This window comes from Akebia trifoliata, chromosome 1, assembly GCF_017979445.1.
Source record: "Akebia trifoliata isolate Shusen 1 chromosome 1, ASM1797944v1, whole genome shotgun sequence".
Taxonomy (NCBI): domain Eukaryota; kingdom Viridiplantae; phylum Streptophyta; class Magnoliopsida; order Ranunculales; family Lardizabalaceae; genus Akebia; species Akebia trifoliata.
In genome coordinates this window covers 3,522,699-3,539,278 of record NC_141375.1, presented here as the reverse complement: position 1 = coordinate 3,539,278, position 16,580 = coordinate 3,522,699, and the positions used below count along the sequence as shown (strand labels likewise).

At 35.9% G+C, this 16,580-nt stretch overlaps 1 protein-coding gene across 7 annotated transcripts; it reads left to right on the top strand.

The window, feature by feature from the left end:
- Nucleotides 1-816: 816 nt before the first annotated feature.
- On the top strand, nucleotides 817-8,591 carry LOC147410421 (protein Brevis radix-like 4). 7 transcript variants are annotated; one of them, XM_086435265.1, is made up of 9 exons: nucleotides 817-972; nucleotides 1,075-1,193; nucleotides 1,314-1,387; nucleotides 1,493-1,530; nucleotides 1,623-1,818; nucleotides 1,910-2,295; nucleotides 5,301-5,436; nucleotides 6,075-6,469; nucleotides 7,915-8,591. In XM_086435265.1, exons 5-9 carry the CDS (start codon nucleotides 1,699-1,701, stop codon nucleotides 7,991-7,993), a joined length of 1,116 nt encoding a protein of 371 aa, XP_086291391.1. In that variant the 5' UTR covers nucleotides 817-972; nucleotides 1,075-1,193; nucleotides 1,314-1,387; nucleotides 1,493-1,530; nucleotides 1,623-1,698; the 3' UTR covers nucleotides 7,994-8,591. The 7 variants fall into 7 exon arrangements, with proteins under 7 accessions (XP_086291391.1, XP_086291372.1, XP_086291365.1 ...); XM_086435246.1 differs by having other exon boundaries at nucleotides 1,493-1,556; nucleotides 1,665-1,818; XM_086435239.1 differs by having other exon boundaries at nucleotides 1,277-1,387.
- Nucleotides 8,592-16,580: the final 7,989 nt, after the last annotated feature.

Sequence of the window (16,580 nt, the reverse complement as noted above, 5' to 3'; positions counted from 1 at the left end):
TTTCATTTTAAAATTAGTCATCTTCAAGTTCTTTAACTTCTGTGGTATATTTATTTAATCTACTCAATTTTATCTTTAATTCATCATTTTCAACCATTCATTAATCCTTTGTATTCAAAATTCCATCATTTTTTCTTTCTTCCACAAAAGAAAATCTTATTTCCTTTTTCTTCCCAAAATTAGTGATCTTCAAGCTTTTCAACTTTTATGGTAAATTAGATTTAATTTATTCCACCTTTTATTCAATCCATCATGTTTTATCTTTTCTTAACCTTCTGTAAAAAAATCCTATATTTTATACCTAAAATTTTATTTCTACGGTTAAATATTTAAGATAAAATCTTAAGATTGTAAATCATAGTTAGGTTGAATTTGACTTATTTTGGAAAGACATTTTGATTCTTTAGGCATGGAAGAGATGGGAATTTGACTATTTTGGCCTTATTAAATCTTATCCACCGTCAAAAGGACCTCGAGATTCATAAAATAAATCATCGATATTTATAACAAATCTTGAGATCTTATTTTACATATCTCGAAGTTTTTTTTATGGTGGATGAAGCTTAGTAAGACCTTCTTCCTCACTATCGTAGTAAGGAAAGGGTTTTTCTGATAAGATTGAGTTTAAGAGAGGCGTGTGATCAAATTCCAAAACAAAGGGAGCATCTCTAGTATTTGTCAAAACCTTTATTAATCTAAATTATTTTTGTGAAGAAAGCCGGTCCAACCCTATTCGATCGTCGGTCTGCTTCGGTTTTTAAAACGCTGGTTTACATCCGGTCAAAGATAAGGAAAAAAAAAGGGAGCGAGAGAGAGAGAGAAAGAGTATTTCTCACTCATTTGGCTGTCACTCAGTGTCAGAGATAAAAAAAAAAAAAAATGGGGTTAAAATAAAGTCCTTTTGATCCGCTCCTCTCAAATCGCCGAAAACAGAGCAAATTTTTCCGCCATTAAAGCTCTGATTCACACCAGGTCTCCCCATCTCTCTTTCTCTAGCTTCTACATTTCTCTTCGAGCTCTCATGATTTCTTCTTCCTTCAAATTACTCTGTTTCTTTCTTTGTTTCCTTTACAGACTGGAATCGCTGAGGCTATAATTTATGGGGAGTTAAAGAGCCTGGGCAAGATCAGTACTTTTTCAGATTTCGAGCTTTAATTCAGATTTCTGAAAACTGACTGGTTCTAAATTTCGAGGTTTGTTTCCAGATTGTTAAAATTTCATAAATGATTCTTAAAAAATGCATTTCTGATTCTTGAATCTCATTCTCGTCTTGTAGGAGCTTTGATCTCTCTCTATCTATCTATCTCTCATAGGTTTTCAGCAAGAATTGCTTGTTGGAACAGTTTGGCCCGAGTTTCAAAGACGCAGAAGCAGAAGAATCTTCAAGGTTTAGTTTCTAGATGATTTGTGGAAGCTCTTCTGAAGCTTGCATTGAATCTACTTCTTTTGATTAAGATACTTCGATTGATCTCTCTTGTCCTCGTTCTCTCAGGTTTCTGGAGAGAATCGTTTGATTGGAGCTGTTTGATTGTGAGTGTCTGGACTGAGATTCAAAGGTGCAGTTTCCAGATTCTCATGTGGACACTCAAAGTTCGATTCTGATTTTCGCTTATCTTCTGCAGACTTCCATCGATCTCTCGTTTTCATTTAATTTTTCCTTCCAGAATTCGGTAGATTGTAAAAAAGAGAAAAACAAAGATGCTGACTTGCATGGCTTGTTCGAAGCAACTCGGCAATGGATCTCTTCAAGAACAAGAAGATGAAGATACCTCTGGAACGCCAAGCACTAAACACGCCATTAAAGCTCTCACTGCTCAGGTACTCAAATCTAGGGTTTCAATTTTGTTTTCCTCCACTGGAATTAAATTATAACCTAAAAAAAATTAATTTTTTTCTTCTAAAAATTCAGATCAAGGACATCGCTTTAAAGGCATCAGGGGCGTATAGGCACTGCAAGCCATGTTCAGGATCTTCAAATCATCATCATCATCAACAACATCAAAACTACGCGGAATCTGAAGCCGCATCAGCTTCAGAGAGGTTTCAATGTTCGTATCGTCGTACGGGTAGTTCGAGTTCGACACCAAGGTTATGGGGGAAAGAAATGGAGGCGAGATTGAAGGGGCTTTCGAGTGGAGAAGGGACTCCACCTTCGATGAGTGGTCGAGCTCAATCTGTTGTACTCATGGAAGAAGAAGAGCCGAAAGAATGGGTCGCACAGGTCGAACCAGGTGTTCTCATCACTTTCGTTTCTCTGCCTCAAGGAGGAAACGATCTCAAAAGGATTCGTTTCAGGTACTTCTCTTGTCCTATCGATTTAAAATCAACGGCTCTGATTTGTTTTCAGAATTATAAAAAATTCGCTTCGTTTTATTTAGAGCAAGACTATCCGTACAAACTTAGTAAGATTTCAAATCTTACTATGGATCGTTGAGGTAACATCGTGGCGTTAAAAACGTAATCGGATGAATTTTTTTTAAATCTCAGTTTTCCATGTAATCTAGATGACTGGTGTTTGGATTGCCAATGTGGTGATTCATTTGAAATCAACGACTCTTTGTAAGATTTGAAATATTTCTACGTTAGTAAGGAGAGTGTTTTTCTTTTATTTGTAAGCAGCAGTTGAGTTACTGTCGTAGAGTACGGTTGTCACTGCAAATATATGTTATTGTTTCCCTTTGAATTGACAGAAATGCCCTTCCAAATACTTCATTAATACAAAGATACAGTACCAGAGCATGTGCACGTGCGTATGTTGGGACCCACCACTTAATTTCAATGTTGGGATCCTTCGTCCAATTCCACCTTATCTTACGATGATTGTGACTTTTCAATCTTGAGGTCAAAGGAAGTGTCCGTTTTCTAGGCAAAGAATCAGGTTTTTTAAGATTTTCTGATGAACTACATTTGTCTTACACACTAGAATTTATGTAGACACTTAGCTATAGGTCCGAAGAGATAATTTTTTTTTCCACATAATCCGCTACGACCAATCACACGAAGCCTAGTGGGGGTAATTTTGTAATTTAGGGATGCTCTAATACACGTGGGGTGTGAGTGGTCTCGTGTGATTGATCGATCTGAGATCTGTGAAATCCTATATTGGCTTTTCTGTACGTAATTTTTTTTTCCCATAAATCCAAAATAAGTAACGAGTCCACCAATATGGATGTCCAACTTTTCTGATTCCCATAAATAGGCATTAGATGATAGGTAGGGGAGGAACAATAATTTAGATCATGGCCTTTAGTTTCATTGACTATGCATGAGTTTACTCACATTTGACCAGTTTCAATCAAGAGCACCACTAATTCATTGTGGAGATGATTTTCCCAAAATTTTATCCCAGAGCATGTGTTTATATGATTAACCTAGGATTTTATTCTGCATGTTTGTGTTTATTCGTGAATGCATATATGGGCTCATTTTTATGGTTTTTTTTTTTTGTATAGCTGAGTACTTTCCCTCATTCCTGTGGCTGTGTTCTTGTCTGTCAAGTCACCATGACCTCCAAGATGATTTTGTGGGCTACCCTTTTGTGGTTGTTGGGGTATTTAGAAAGAGAGCAATCGTCCCTTTTTTATGGCTAGGAGTAGTCAATGTGGGGTATCATAATTTCTATTACGGGCTTTTTTATTTTGTGTGTGAACTTTTTTAAGATGTTTGGCGTCGTTTTAAAGAGTTTTTTAGGTACATGGGAGTGAGTTCGCTATATTTCTCGAGTAGTGGAGTTTGTTTTATGGGGATCTAGTATCTCTTGTTTGTCACCTGACCGACTTGCATTTTGAATACAAATTTTACTATTGTGGAGTTACTGTTTTACTGGTGCAAGTAGTTTCATGAGTTTAGGGGGTTACTGCTTTGAGGATTTCTTGATTAGATGGGATATTGTCAATAGAGGGTGATTCCGCTCCAGTTGGAGGGGTTGTTTTATTTATTTTTTCTTGTTCTATTTGCTTCTTTTCTTCTCCTTGTTTGTTGTTTGTTTTGAGGACTTCTTGTCCTCTTAATAAATATTTGGTTAAAAAATATATATATAAACTTTACTTATTAAAAATAAATAAATAAAAAGATTCCAGGATATTCTGCATCCCCGTGTATCAATTTTTTTTATGAAGAGTTAAGAGGGGAGATCTTATGCACCCGTTATCTCTTCTGTTGTAATCCAGGTTGGACCCTTCCTATATTTATAGGATTTTACTAAAGAAAAGCTCCTCTGACATATATATTGTTTTAAGCTTTTCGTTGATTTTTGATCTACTCTCATTCTATTTCTTTTCCTATGTATTTAGTTTAATGACAAAAATGACTAGCTGGCCTTTACCAAACCCATTCAAAGAGAGAGAGAGAGAGAGAGGCTGGAAGTGAGTGGACCACTAAAATTTTCATTTCTAGAATGATGCATGTCAAATCAAAAGATTAAGGGTCTTTTTAGTAATTTTCCCCAAAGATCGAAATTCCATAATTATAACATTGAACTCAGTCAAGAGCCTAGAAAACAAAGCTAAAGAAGATAAAAGAAATATTTGGTTTGGTACTTTGGGCTAGTGGGTTTTGTTTGTAGTTGGAACCTTTTTACTGTGCACTGTCGTGGTGTCAAAGCATATTTTTCTGTCCCCAAGTGCCTTTGGATTTTGTCATTTTCTCTCTCTCTGACCTTTTGTTGGTAAAGGTCTAATAAGCCCAACTTTGGAGACACAAAAGAGTCACCACCCTAAGCTAGAAATAACTTTTGATTTCTAGGTCTAAAGAACTGCAGTGATAAGATCTAGTGTATGTAGCATGTACCAAGAGTCTCGAACCATATAGACAGTGGGCTCTGCTCTTGATTAAGATCATACCCAGTCAAATTCATCACTTCAATGGATCGGTTCCAAACCGGTCCAATAGACCGCTTCTAGTGACCGTTCAGTGAACAAATATAATCCAGTATGTGGACCCTTCTCTTCTGGAATTTGGAGGTCTCGCCCAATCCTCAGACCAGTCTAATCTGTCATTTGTTTTCCTGCATGGGCCACTGCCCAAAAATCTCATTAGTGAGAAAGCATAATCATCCACTAATAATCGATTGATTTATTGCTCCTAGAAGACCAATCAGAGTATGGGCAACAACTTACAAAAATCGGACCATTGAGGTGTTCAGTAAACTGGACTGTCTTAATCGATGGATGTTTCGATTGGTTGAAGGTTATTAGTAGTTTGTCCCTTCTATTTCCACGAAAAATTTGTTTAGTTCATCGTAGTGCTATTTTAAGTACCATTTTTAGGGTACTGATTGGTAGTTAATTTTGTTTAATTAGCCGAGAGATGTTCAACAAATGGCAAGCTCAAAGGTGGTGGGCTGAGAACTATGACAAGGTCATGGAGCTCTACAATGTCCAAAGGTTCAACCGCCAAGCTGTACCACTTCCAACCCCACCAAGGTCTGAAGATGAGGTGAGCTCCGCACCCCCATTTGCTACTGTCGAAAAGATGACATTGGAAAATGAGTGCTATTTTGGACACCCCACATTCTCATTGGTCCACGTGTACTGGAAAACACCCCAACGTGATCTAACATAGGTATTTTCGTAAATTTTAAATGCCTTTCAATACAGGTGGACCAAAGAGAATGTGGGGTTTCCAAAAACGTATTGGAAAATAGAGAGAATAAAAATGTGTGTGTTGTTAACTAACCAACTACTCCAAAAGATTGATCTGTTGGAGAAGGGGAGAACTATGAATATAAGAGTGTCACAGGGATTAACTGGGAAATGACACACCTGCCAGAGTGGAGGAAAATATACACTCAACACTCCCCCTGACCCTCACCCAGGTGGAAAGAATCAAACATGTGACCTATACGAATCTAGCGCTCTGATACCATGTTAACCAACCAACTACTCCAAAAGACCAATCTTTTGGAGAAGGGGAGAACTATGAATATAAGAGGGTCATGGGGCTTACGTGGGGTACGACACACCTGCGAGAGTGGAGGAAATATACACTCAACATGTACCACTTCCATGAGATGATTTTTCATTGAAAGTTTGTGTTTGAAAATCCAAACATTACTCATCATTTATTACTTTCAGAGCTCAAAGATGGAATCAGCCGAGGACAGCCCCATGACACCACCATTGAGCAAAGAACGCCTGCCCCGCAACTTCCACCGTCCAATGGGAATGGGTTATTCATCCTCAGATTCACTGGAACACCACCCTATGCAAACTCGACATTACTACGACTCACTTGGTCTAACCTCAACCCCAAAACTCTCAAGCATTAGTGGGGCCAAGACTGAGACATCTTCAATGGATGCTTCTATACGGACAAGTTCGTCAAGAGAGGCCGATCGCTCTGGCGAGCTCTCTATCAGCAATGCTAGTGATGTGGAGACTGAGTGGGTTGAACAGGACGAGCCAGGAGTCTACATTACGATCAGAGCATTGCCCGGAGGCATTAGGGAGCTCAGACGTGTTAGATTCAGGTGAGTTATTAATTTCTTACTTCCCCATAATCACAGTTCTCTTCTGCAAAAAAATCGCCCAATGTTGAATCAACACTCACGAAGATTCTGGTAGGGGAATATTCATCATTGTTATACCAAATGTATGATTTGGACGAATGGGCTTGAATTGTATATGGTGCAGACACCATATATTTTTGGGTGTTTTAGCATCACGCACTGTAAGATCTTTGTCAACTTTAGATCTTCTCCTTGACCAAAAGTTGGTCTCATTGATTCAAATTGGAAAGACCAAAGTACCCCCATCAATTTTTTTTTTCGTTTGTTCTTCCTCTTTCTATCAGTCATGTATATCATTACTCAAATTTTATCCCAGTGATTCACCAAATCTGTCAATAGGACTGCAAACAACACACTTCGAAACTCTTAATTCAGAACCCTTGATTTCCATGGCAGTCACCAGATTCTAAGATCCATGCTTTTGGAATCCCAAGAAACTCCCATTGCTGCTTAAGTAGGAGAATTATCACCTTAATGAAAGCGGGGTATTTTGGTCTTTTTACTCGGAGTAAATGTCATAGACTTTTGGTTGGTACAAGGGGAACCTAAAGTTGCAGTTTGCTAAAGAACACTTTTTATTTTAACAAGTTAGTGATATTGTTATTTACATTATCAAATAATTTAAATGCATGACAAACAAATTCAATGATATATTAGAATGACTAAAATACCTTAAAATGTAATATTTTAGTTAGAGTCGTAGAAAACGTCCCTGGAAGTATGGTTGCTGCAATAACCTTTGTTAGAATGGTAGACCTTAATAATTGGGATAAGGTGTAGGCGAAGATGATCATATATGGTGAATCTGAGGCCCATCACGTCCTCATTATTTCACGACTCCTATGAATCTGATCTGACCGTGTCTATGTAATACAATCCAAATTTCATAAACTTGACCTATTTAAAAAGAATATAATATAACTTACTTTCTCATATTTTATTCGGTCGGGTCGGGTCATGGTTATTTAGAACCGATTGACTAGGTGATCCAATCCGATATTATTAGAACCCAAATCCTCACTCTGGGCCCAAAGTTATTGGATCTCTGCAGCATTATGTGGACCCCATCATGAGATGACTTGTATTATTTAATTAATAAATTAAGATCCGGTACACCAGGTAAAATGTATATTTATATTATTTATTTTGAAATTGAAGTTTAGTTATTACCGAGGCCTAATGGCGGTGAACATAGCTGTCATCGTGCGTATCCATACTCTCAAGAACTTGTGCCCTTGTAGATGCTGTTTCTTGACCTGTGAAATCTGATTTTAATGACCTTTAATAAGGCCCCACCACAGTAATTGAGCTGCATTTTCAAAGCACCTTGACAACTGTACCTCCTTGTTTTTTTTTTTTTTTCTAATTTTGTCAGTGAGAATTAATTTGGGTATGTTGTTGTGCAGTCGAGAAAGGTTTGGGGAAATGCATGCGAGGCTTTGGTGGGAAGAGAACCGAGCCAGAATACACGAACAGTACTTGTGATTCATCAAACTTAATTTGTTACTGATGTTGGTGGTAATTGTTCATGGTGAGTGTTGATTTGCTAAGTATGTGTCTTATAGTATAATATTTATATATGTGGGGGTTTCTTTAGGGGGATCAAACGTCATTGGAAACTCTTGTGTCCAACGACCAACCAATGAGATAGTAGAATCTAAAATGGTACTAAGAAGAAAGGCTTTATTTTTTTTTATTTTTTTTTTACATTGAAGAAGGGGACCGGTTTGATTAGATCTCTCTTATACACATGGCTAAAGTTTATTGGTTGTTTAGTTGTGTTTCTTTACTTTATTTTTATATCAAGTGGGTTATTAGGATTTGGACAGTGGTGTTGTAGAGATGGACATGAGAGAGGGGTTGTGGGAGGAATGGAAAATGTTAATAACTTAAAATAATATTATTTCACATTTCCATGTATTAAGTCTTTACTTCAAATGATAACTTGGTTAGCTAAGTAACCTATATTAAACATCAAGAAAGAAAAGAAAAAAAAAAAAACCTTGTTAAATGACTTGAAATAGTACTTGAAGTAGCAGTGCGTATATAAAGAATCATCATTTTGTTTTATGTTTATGGATTGGTAAGCAAATGTGAATTGAACCCGGGTCTCTAGTACCATCACGCAAAGACTTTTCAACTAAGTTTGGTTGGCACTTGTGCCGTAGATTTTTCTTGAGTGTATGATACTTGCAATCATGATAAGAAGCATATATTAAATGCCCCAAGTATAATCAGGAATAATGTTGAAGTGACCTCAAGTTTGGACCTCACATCGCACATCTTGACGTGAAAATAGATAAAAATCATAAATGCTTCACGTCAAGGAATGCATCTATGCTATAGTTCCCATACACTTTCACGCCAAGGTATGGTATGTGAGGTCCAAACATGAGGTCACTCCAGCACACTCTACCCTGTTACTTCCAATGTTATTTCAAGTCACTTTACATTTTTCAAAAATAACAAATAATAATAATTCAGAGTGAGTTTGGTTACTGTATAGAGGAATGCTAGCCCTCACACTGCGTGTAGGAGCGTGGCGCGGCAACTTTGCTTTCAATATGTGGCATGTTATTTAAGAGGGAAATGTGGGATTTATCCCTATTTCACTGTATGAAGTTTTATTGTTATTTTGGGTATCTTATTTGCTAAATATTTCAACCCAACTTTTTCATCGGATCCATTTCCACCCCATCTTTCACGTCAAGACAAGTATATTGGGTTTTATATTTTCTTGAGTCTAGATCCTATCCACCCAGGGTGAGGATTAAACCCTTCCCCTACACCTCAACACATACCATGCTAGTCACAATCCAAGGGAGTGAAGCTAAAGCATTTCTCCTTTTAAAAAAATTCTTGGATTGTGACTTACATGACATGTGATGAGATGTAAACCCTCCTCTCACACTTCAACAAATGCCCATGTTACTCACAATCCAAGGGATTGAAGCTAAAACATCTCCTTTTAAAAATTTTCTTGAATTGCGGCATGCATTGAGGTGTGGGAAGAGCGTTTCAATCCTCCACCACAGGTGCATATGATCTGGACTTTATTTTTTTTCATAGTAGTACTAGAGTTACGGACATTAGGTTAGACACTGACTAACGTGAAGGTTTCCATGGAATTATAGATGCTTTTCACTTGTATCTCGAGAAAAGCATTTATGGTTCCGAGCATATCTCTATGTCTAACGTAATGTCGTGTGCAGTCATTTAGCATTTTCCTTTTTAAAAAATAATTAATTTTTATAATTTAAATATATATTATATTAAATGATTTGTGGGTAAACATCTTATAATCCACCATTTTTTTATTTGCAAAAAATTATAATTATTTGAATATAAATAATTTTATATCGAGTAAAAATAATTTATCTAATCAAAGACAATGACTCAGGCCTGTAAACTTGATATGGTATGGATAAGATGAGATAACTTGCCTAAGTCATCTCGTTATTGTTCATGAACAAGTGAGATTTTCCAAGTGAATCATCCTTCACATTGACTAGTCCAAGATCATGTAAAACTTGTCCTATATTTTCAAAATATTATTTGAGTTAATAAAATTCATCCGAGTCAACCACGTCTTTGATAAAAAATAATTATTTTAATATATATTTTTTTAAATGAAAAGATGATATTGTGACTGCAATCTTCTAATCTACAATATTTTATAAATAAATTTTTTTATGACTATATTTATTTATAAATAATTTTGTGTTGTGTTCAATGATTTATCTCTTCTGATAAGTGGACGAGATGGAATACCGTGTTTTAAAAACATGGGATTAAAAAAGCTTGGGGGTGAAATTGAATAAAACCTTAGAAAGTTACCTTATCCTATTCGAGTCCCACGGTATTTCCTACTAATTCTTCCTATTGTACATGACAAATCGTGAGGTTTGGCTACAACATGGGACTATCCCAACTATGGTTAACCTGTTTGATAAGTGAAATGGGAGGAAAATCCTCCATGTCACACATTGAAAGCATGTTACGGTAGGGCTAGTTTTCCTCTATTATAATTTTTTTTTCTAGAAAGTAATTTTTGTTACTTTAATTGTTTGAGAGATTGGGGAACACTCAATTCTTTTTTTTTTTGGTGATCAAAGAAATCAGGGAGAAATTATTAAATTGGCTTTGTATTTTGTTGAAATAGTCACCCTAGCCATACTAAGGGTTCTTGGGCTCAACTCTTGGCATTAAAAAACATGACACAATGTTTCAGGTATTTAGAGGACGAAATTCTGTAAATTTTGAAAGAAAAAAAAAACTTAAAAAAAAAGTTATTTTTGACTGTTGGATAACATTTTTTAAGTTTGGGGGTTATATGGAAGTTCAGTAGCCGTCCATTTCAAAACCTTAGATCTAGTTCAAAAGAAATTATTTTCTGAATTTTTTTTAATATGAGTTTTCAATGTAACTTATAGGGTTGTGCTATTGGATTTCTGATGCAATAACTGTGGAGGATATTTTTCATTGGGTACCAAAGAATGACACGTGGCACCTAGGGATTTGAGTTAGGCATGAAAATCCGAGTCTAATCGTCTGAGGGTAAACTCGGTGACTTGGTCACAAACCAACCATGGGTTCGAGTCTCAATTGGTCGGGAAAATATTTAAGTCAAGAATGCATGGTAGAGCCATTCAATCAAACCCAAATCCTTAAAAATCAGATATTAGATCAAGAGTTGTTAAAATCTTGATGAGGAAAAGTCTCAATGAAGAAGGAATGTATAAGGACGGGATATTGACTAGATACATTTCCAAATCACCAATTAAGATCTACCTAATAAATTGGATAAAGGTCAAATCAGTACTAAGATCTAAAGCGATCCTAAGGTTTCATCTCTATAAATAGATAGACAGAGGTACTAAAAGGCACGAGATTCTTCCCTTTTAAATTCATACACTTTTTTTGTACTAAGACTGACTTTAACGTCGGAGAGGTGTTGTTGTAGACATACCTAAGGACACGAGGAGTGGAGATCGCAAGATTTCGTCACAGATTTCAAATTAGTGCAAATTTTTGCATCAACGATTTGGCACCGTCCGTAAGAAACACTAGAAGGAAAAATGATCAAACTCTATAAGTCAAGGTAAGTCGAATATAGGGTTTTTGATTCGACATGATTGAGGAATGGATCAAAGCTTTTTGATCAAATCATGTGATGGTTCGATCAGGTTGTGTAAATCTGTATTCGACACATCTACTGAGGGGTGCTGGCTACAGATCTCCGCACAACAGAACATACAAGAATTTCTATATCGACTAATTATTGGGACAAACAATAAAAGGGCTTCAATATCGGTTCACCATAGGGTTCTAATACAACCAACCTTTGGGGGTTTTGACAAAAACACAGGTGTGAAGCTGCAATTCATATATAGTGAGGCATTGGATGACAATGAGATTAATGGTGGTATCCATGCTCAAACAACGTAATAATCGAAGTTTATTGAAACAAACAATGAAAGCTAGGCAACAGGATGTAAAAGCATTGGTATATTGGCACATGCAACCTAAAAATACTATATTTATTAAGAGTTTTGAGGGGCCCACGTGATGGATTTCACAATTGTGACACCTTGCATTGGCTGTTTAAACACCAAATTTAAAGTTCTTACCTATTGGAGGTGTTGGACCAAGCACATGCTTAGATGAAAGTATGATGGGTTGTTTGCACTTTGATTGCATGATGAAATGCTTCACATAGAGATAAATTGCTAAGTGATTTGATATAACAATGGGATTGGTGCACGTTTCAGAGGCCTGTATCATAGATCAGATGAGTGGTTAAGGAGAATAGGGATCTTGAATGTGGGGAACAAAGCTATGGTTGTGGCTGATTCACCCGTTTTCATCTCAGTTTATTACAACAAAAATATAAGATAAATGTATGTTTTAAATTTTTTTTTTACTAAGATGCTTCTCATGATTATCAAATTGTGATGTCTTAGATTTGATAAAAGACAATGTGAAAAGGTGAAAGGTAGAGGTGTGTATCCATCGACGTCAAATTTGGTGTCTATTGGAACCCTCATACACCAAAACTTAATAAGGAACAAAGAAGACAAAAAAAAATTATTAATTTACTCAAGTTGTATCTTATACACATCAAACTGTGATGTATATAGACTAGACACCTCACAATGCTTGCATGCGTAAAAATATTTGAAAAGATAAAATCTTATTGGGTGTATCGGTGGACATCAAGTTTGATGTGCATTGAAACACACTAGTGGTACTGTACAACAACTTGAAAATGCTAAATAGGATTGGGATGTATTAGATACTTTGCACCACGTCAAGTTTGATGTGTATTGAAACCCTTTATGGGTTCATTTAAGGATGAATATGAATTGGGTAAAGTGGATGTTCATTGAGACCCTCTCTCTTAATTTATTTGGATGGTAAAAGTTTAAAGCTTTGGCCAGAATGTGCATCAATGGACAAATATGGTATTCATTGAGGCCCATCATTGAATAAGAGAATAGAAAAATAAATGACAAAACTCATAGGTGTCAATCCAACTTGTAGTGATATCCTCAATTTTGACTTGCCAAGTCAAATTTATTTTGGACCCAATTGGGATGATAGATCCAATTGATTGATTGTTGCTCAATCAAGAGTTATGAGAGTTCGATCTGATTTATTAATTAGGAATTCAATTGAGTTAAGGGATTTCATCCATACAAGAAATTAGATTTATTAATTTGGAACTCAGTCAAGTCAAGGGATTCCACCGAGTTGGACAATTCAATTTATAGCTCAAAAATTCCATTGAATTAGGAATTCAATTGATTAAAATGATAAATTTATATGAGAGCTTAACTCAAGTCCAACTTGCTAACTCACACAGAATAAGTAGGGGTCCAATTTTTTGGTAGACAAATGATTTCGACATGCTGAGAAGAGTGGGTTGAGTTAGGAAAACAACATATAAATGGATTTGATTAAATTATGTTGTTTTAGACAATGCCACAAATTTACAACACTAGACTGGAAAATAATTGCCTCATTTTTTTTAATGCAATTGTTATTGTTTTGTGTCCATATTACTTTAAAAGATATATGTGTTAAAAGAACTTCACAACACCTGACTCATTTGAGAGTCTGATTCACATCCTAAATAGGTCATATGGGATCATTTAGCGCAACACCCAACTCATACGGGAGTCCGGGTCATAGTTTAAGTCGGATGTATGGGATCACTTAGTGCAACACCAGACTCATTTGGGAGTCTGGTCCATATCCTAAGTTGATTGTACGAGATTACTTAGCGTAAAATTCGACTGTAAGGGGGTGGTCGATTTACAATGAAAGCCTTAGTTCATAAGGAGAGTCAAGTCTGACCGTAAGGAAGCTGATTTACAACAAAAAATCTTAGCTCGTAAGGGGAGCGAAGCCCGATCGTTAGTGTACAATGAAAGCCTTGGCTCAAAAGGGGAGCCAAACCTGATTGTAAGAGGATCATCAGTGCACAATGAAAACCTAGGATTATAAGGGGAGCCAAGCTTGATTGTAAGATGGTCGACTTACAACGAAAGTCTTGGCTCGAAATAGGAGCCAAGCTCGATTATAACGAGGTTGAATTACAACGAAAGACTTGGCTCATTACAAGAGTCAAGTCCGACCAAGTGGGATTACTATATGGAAAAGGTTTGGCTCATTATGGGAGTCAAACCCAATCGAGTGGGGTCGATATATAGAAAAGACTGGTCGTTATGGGAGTCAAACCTGACCATTGTGTGTAGGTATAAAACAAAAAATCTTGATTCATAAAGGTAGTCAAGCCCGATCATTAGCGGTTGGTCGGTATACAATGAAAAACCTTTACTCATAAAAGGGAGCCAAGCTTAACCGTATGAGTGTTGATTTAGGATTTAAAACCTTGGCTCATAGTAGAAGCCAAGTCCGATTTGTTCATTTTTACTTAAAATATGGTTCGTTTAAGAAATCAAATCCGACCATTGAGGGTTGGTTGTTGAAGACTCGATTTATGGGAGAACAAAGTGCTATCGTTGGGAGATCAGGAGCTTTAGTTCATGAAGAAACCAAAGTTGACTACTAAGGGTCGATAAGAAAATATTATTGTTACTACAAAATAAAGTACATGGATAAAAAAGGGAAATGACAAAATGGGGAGAAATGCAAAATATATTTAAGGAAAAAACACCGGGGTATGCAACAAAGTCAACAATTTGAATAACATTGAATATTGAGGCAATTAATCATCACACTTTCGAAAAATAGATAGTTGGATGACGCATGAGATGAACAATAACTAAACAAACTTTAGACGTCAGAATGAAAATTTATGGGGTACGTGATCTAGCAGCGAAAGGCCACATGTCACGTGGTACCGTTTATTACTTTTTAGGCGTTTGGACTAAAAGTCTAAATCCTTGAGAGGAGGTATTGTGGAGGATATTTTTCGTTGCGTACCAAGGGATGACACATGACATTTAGGGATTCAAGTTAGACATAAAGATCCAAGTCAAGTCGTCTGAAGGTAAGCTAAGTGGTTCGGTCACAAACCAACTATAGATTCAAGTCTCGATTGGTCGGGGAAATATTGAGTCAAAGATGCATGGTAGAACCGTTCAATCAACCCAAATCCCTAAAAATCAGGGATTAGATAAAAAGTAGTTAAAATCTTAGTGAGAAAAAGTCACAATGAAGAAGGAATGTATGAGGACGGGATATTAACTAGATAAATTCTCAAATTACCAATTAAGATCTACCTTCTAAATTGGATAAGGTTCAAATAGGTAATAAGATATAAAGGGACCCTAGAGTTTCATCTCTATAATTAAATAGACAGAGGTACTAAAAGATATGAGATTATCCTCTTTTAAACTCTACACTACTTTTTGTACTAAGGTTCTAGCTTGGGCGTTAGAGATGTGTTGTTGCATACACACCTAAGGGTACAAGGAGTGAAGTTCGCGAGACATTGTCATAAATTCCAAGGTAATGAACGTTTTTTGCATCTACAGTATCTCATTTGAGCAAAACAGCCCTTTGTAAGACTCAAATCTTAAGATGTTAGGCCCTGCTTGTTTGCCCCAACAAAAAATCGCAAACATAAACTTTTACAATGATTTGTCAAATGTGATTGCTTAATTGTAAACATTTTTTGTGAGTCCCACCATAAATAACTGTGACATTTCACAAAAAATCATCTAAAAACACTGTAAAACTTTGTGGAGTAAAAACCTCCACAAAACTTTACGTTTATTAGGGGTGCACATGGTTCGGATTGGATCTTGGTTCTCATACTTATTATTTTCAATTGTAAAATTAAAATTTCTAAAACTTAAAACTAAGCAAAATAAATATTAAACAAAGCATCACGTATAAACAAAGTATCAACATACTTATTATTTCAACGTAAATAAAGCATCACGCATAACATAAAAATAACAAACCCTTAGTTTGATCTTACATCGATCTACCTATGCACAAAAAATTACTATAATTTATTTAAAAAAATGAAAATTTCATGGATATTTCAAGTAGGGGAATGATCCGATAGAGAAATTCTTATAATTCAAAGATCCGTAATTAATGAAAAGGAAAAAAAAATATTATAATCATATTCAAATATGAGTGTGACACAAAACACTCATAAAATGAAATAGAAAGGAAGTTGAAATTCATTAGGAGAAAATCATTTTTTTTTTTTAAATCTATTGTTAAAGCACATAAAAATTAGTACAATATATATATATATAATATACTTCGGATTAGTTCGGTTGTATTATACCCTTAATCCGGAACCAAACTAAATCAATCGGATTTTTTTTTTACAATCCGCACCTGAACCAAGCCATGCTCAATCCGAACCAATCCAATCCAAAAGGCTTCGGATTGGTTCGGTTCTCGGATTTACCCAATCCAGTGTGCACCCCTAGTTTTTATCTTCCTGTTTTCTACATGATCTAAGAATAATCCAAGCTCACCTCTCTCTTTTTCTCTCTCTCCATCTCTTTGTCTTTATTTTTTTCCAACATGATTGTTCACGTTTTGGTAATTAAAATGAAAAGTGGCTAAAATTATAAAT

Excerpts from the sequence above, each read along its gene's own strand:
- LOC147410421 (XM_086435265.1), top strand. The coding sequence starts at position 1,699 with ATGCTGACTTGCATGGCTTGTTCGAAGCAACTCGGCAATGGATCTCTT. Across the intron at positions 1,819-1,909 it reads TTAAAGCTCTCACTGCTCAG|ATCAAGGACATCGCTTTAAA; the intron begins GTACTCAAATCT and ends CTAAAAATTCAG. Across the intron at positions 2,296-5,300 it reads CTCAAAAGGATTCGTTTCAG|CCGAGAGATGTTCAACAAAT; the intron begins GTACTTCTCTTG and ends TTGTTTAATTAG.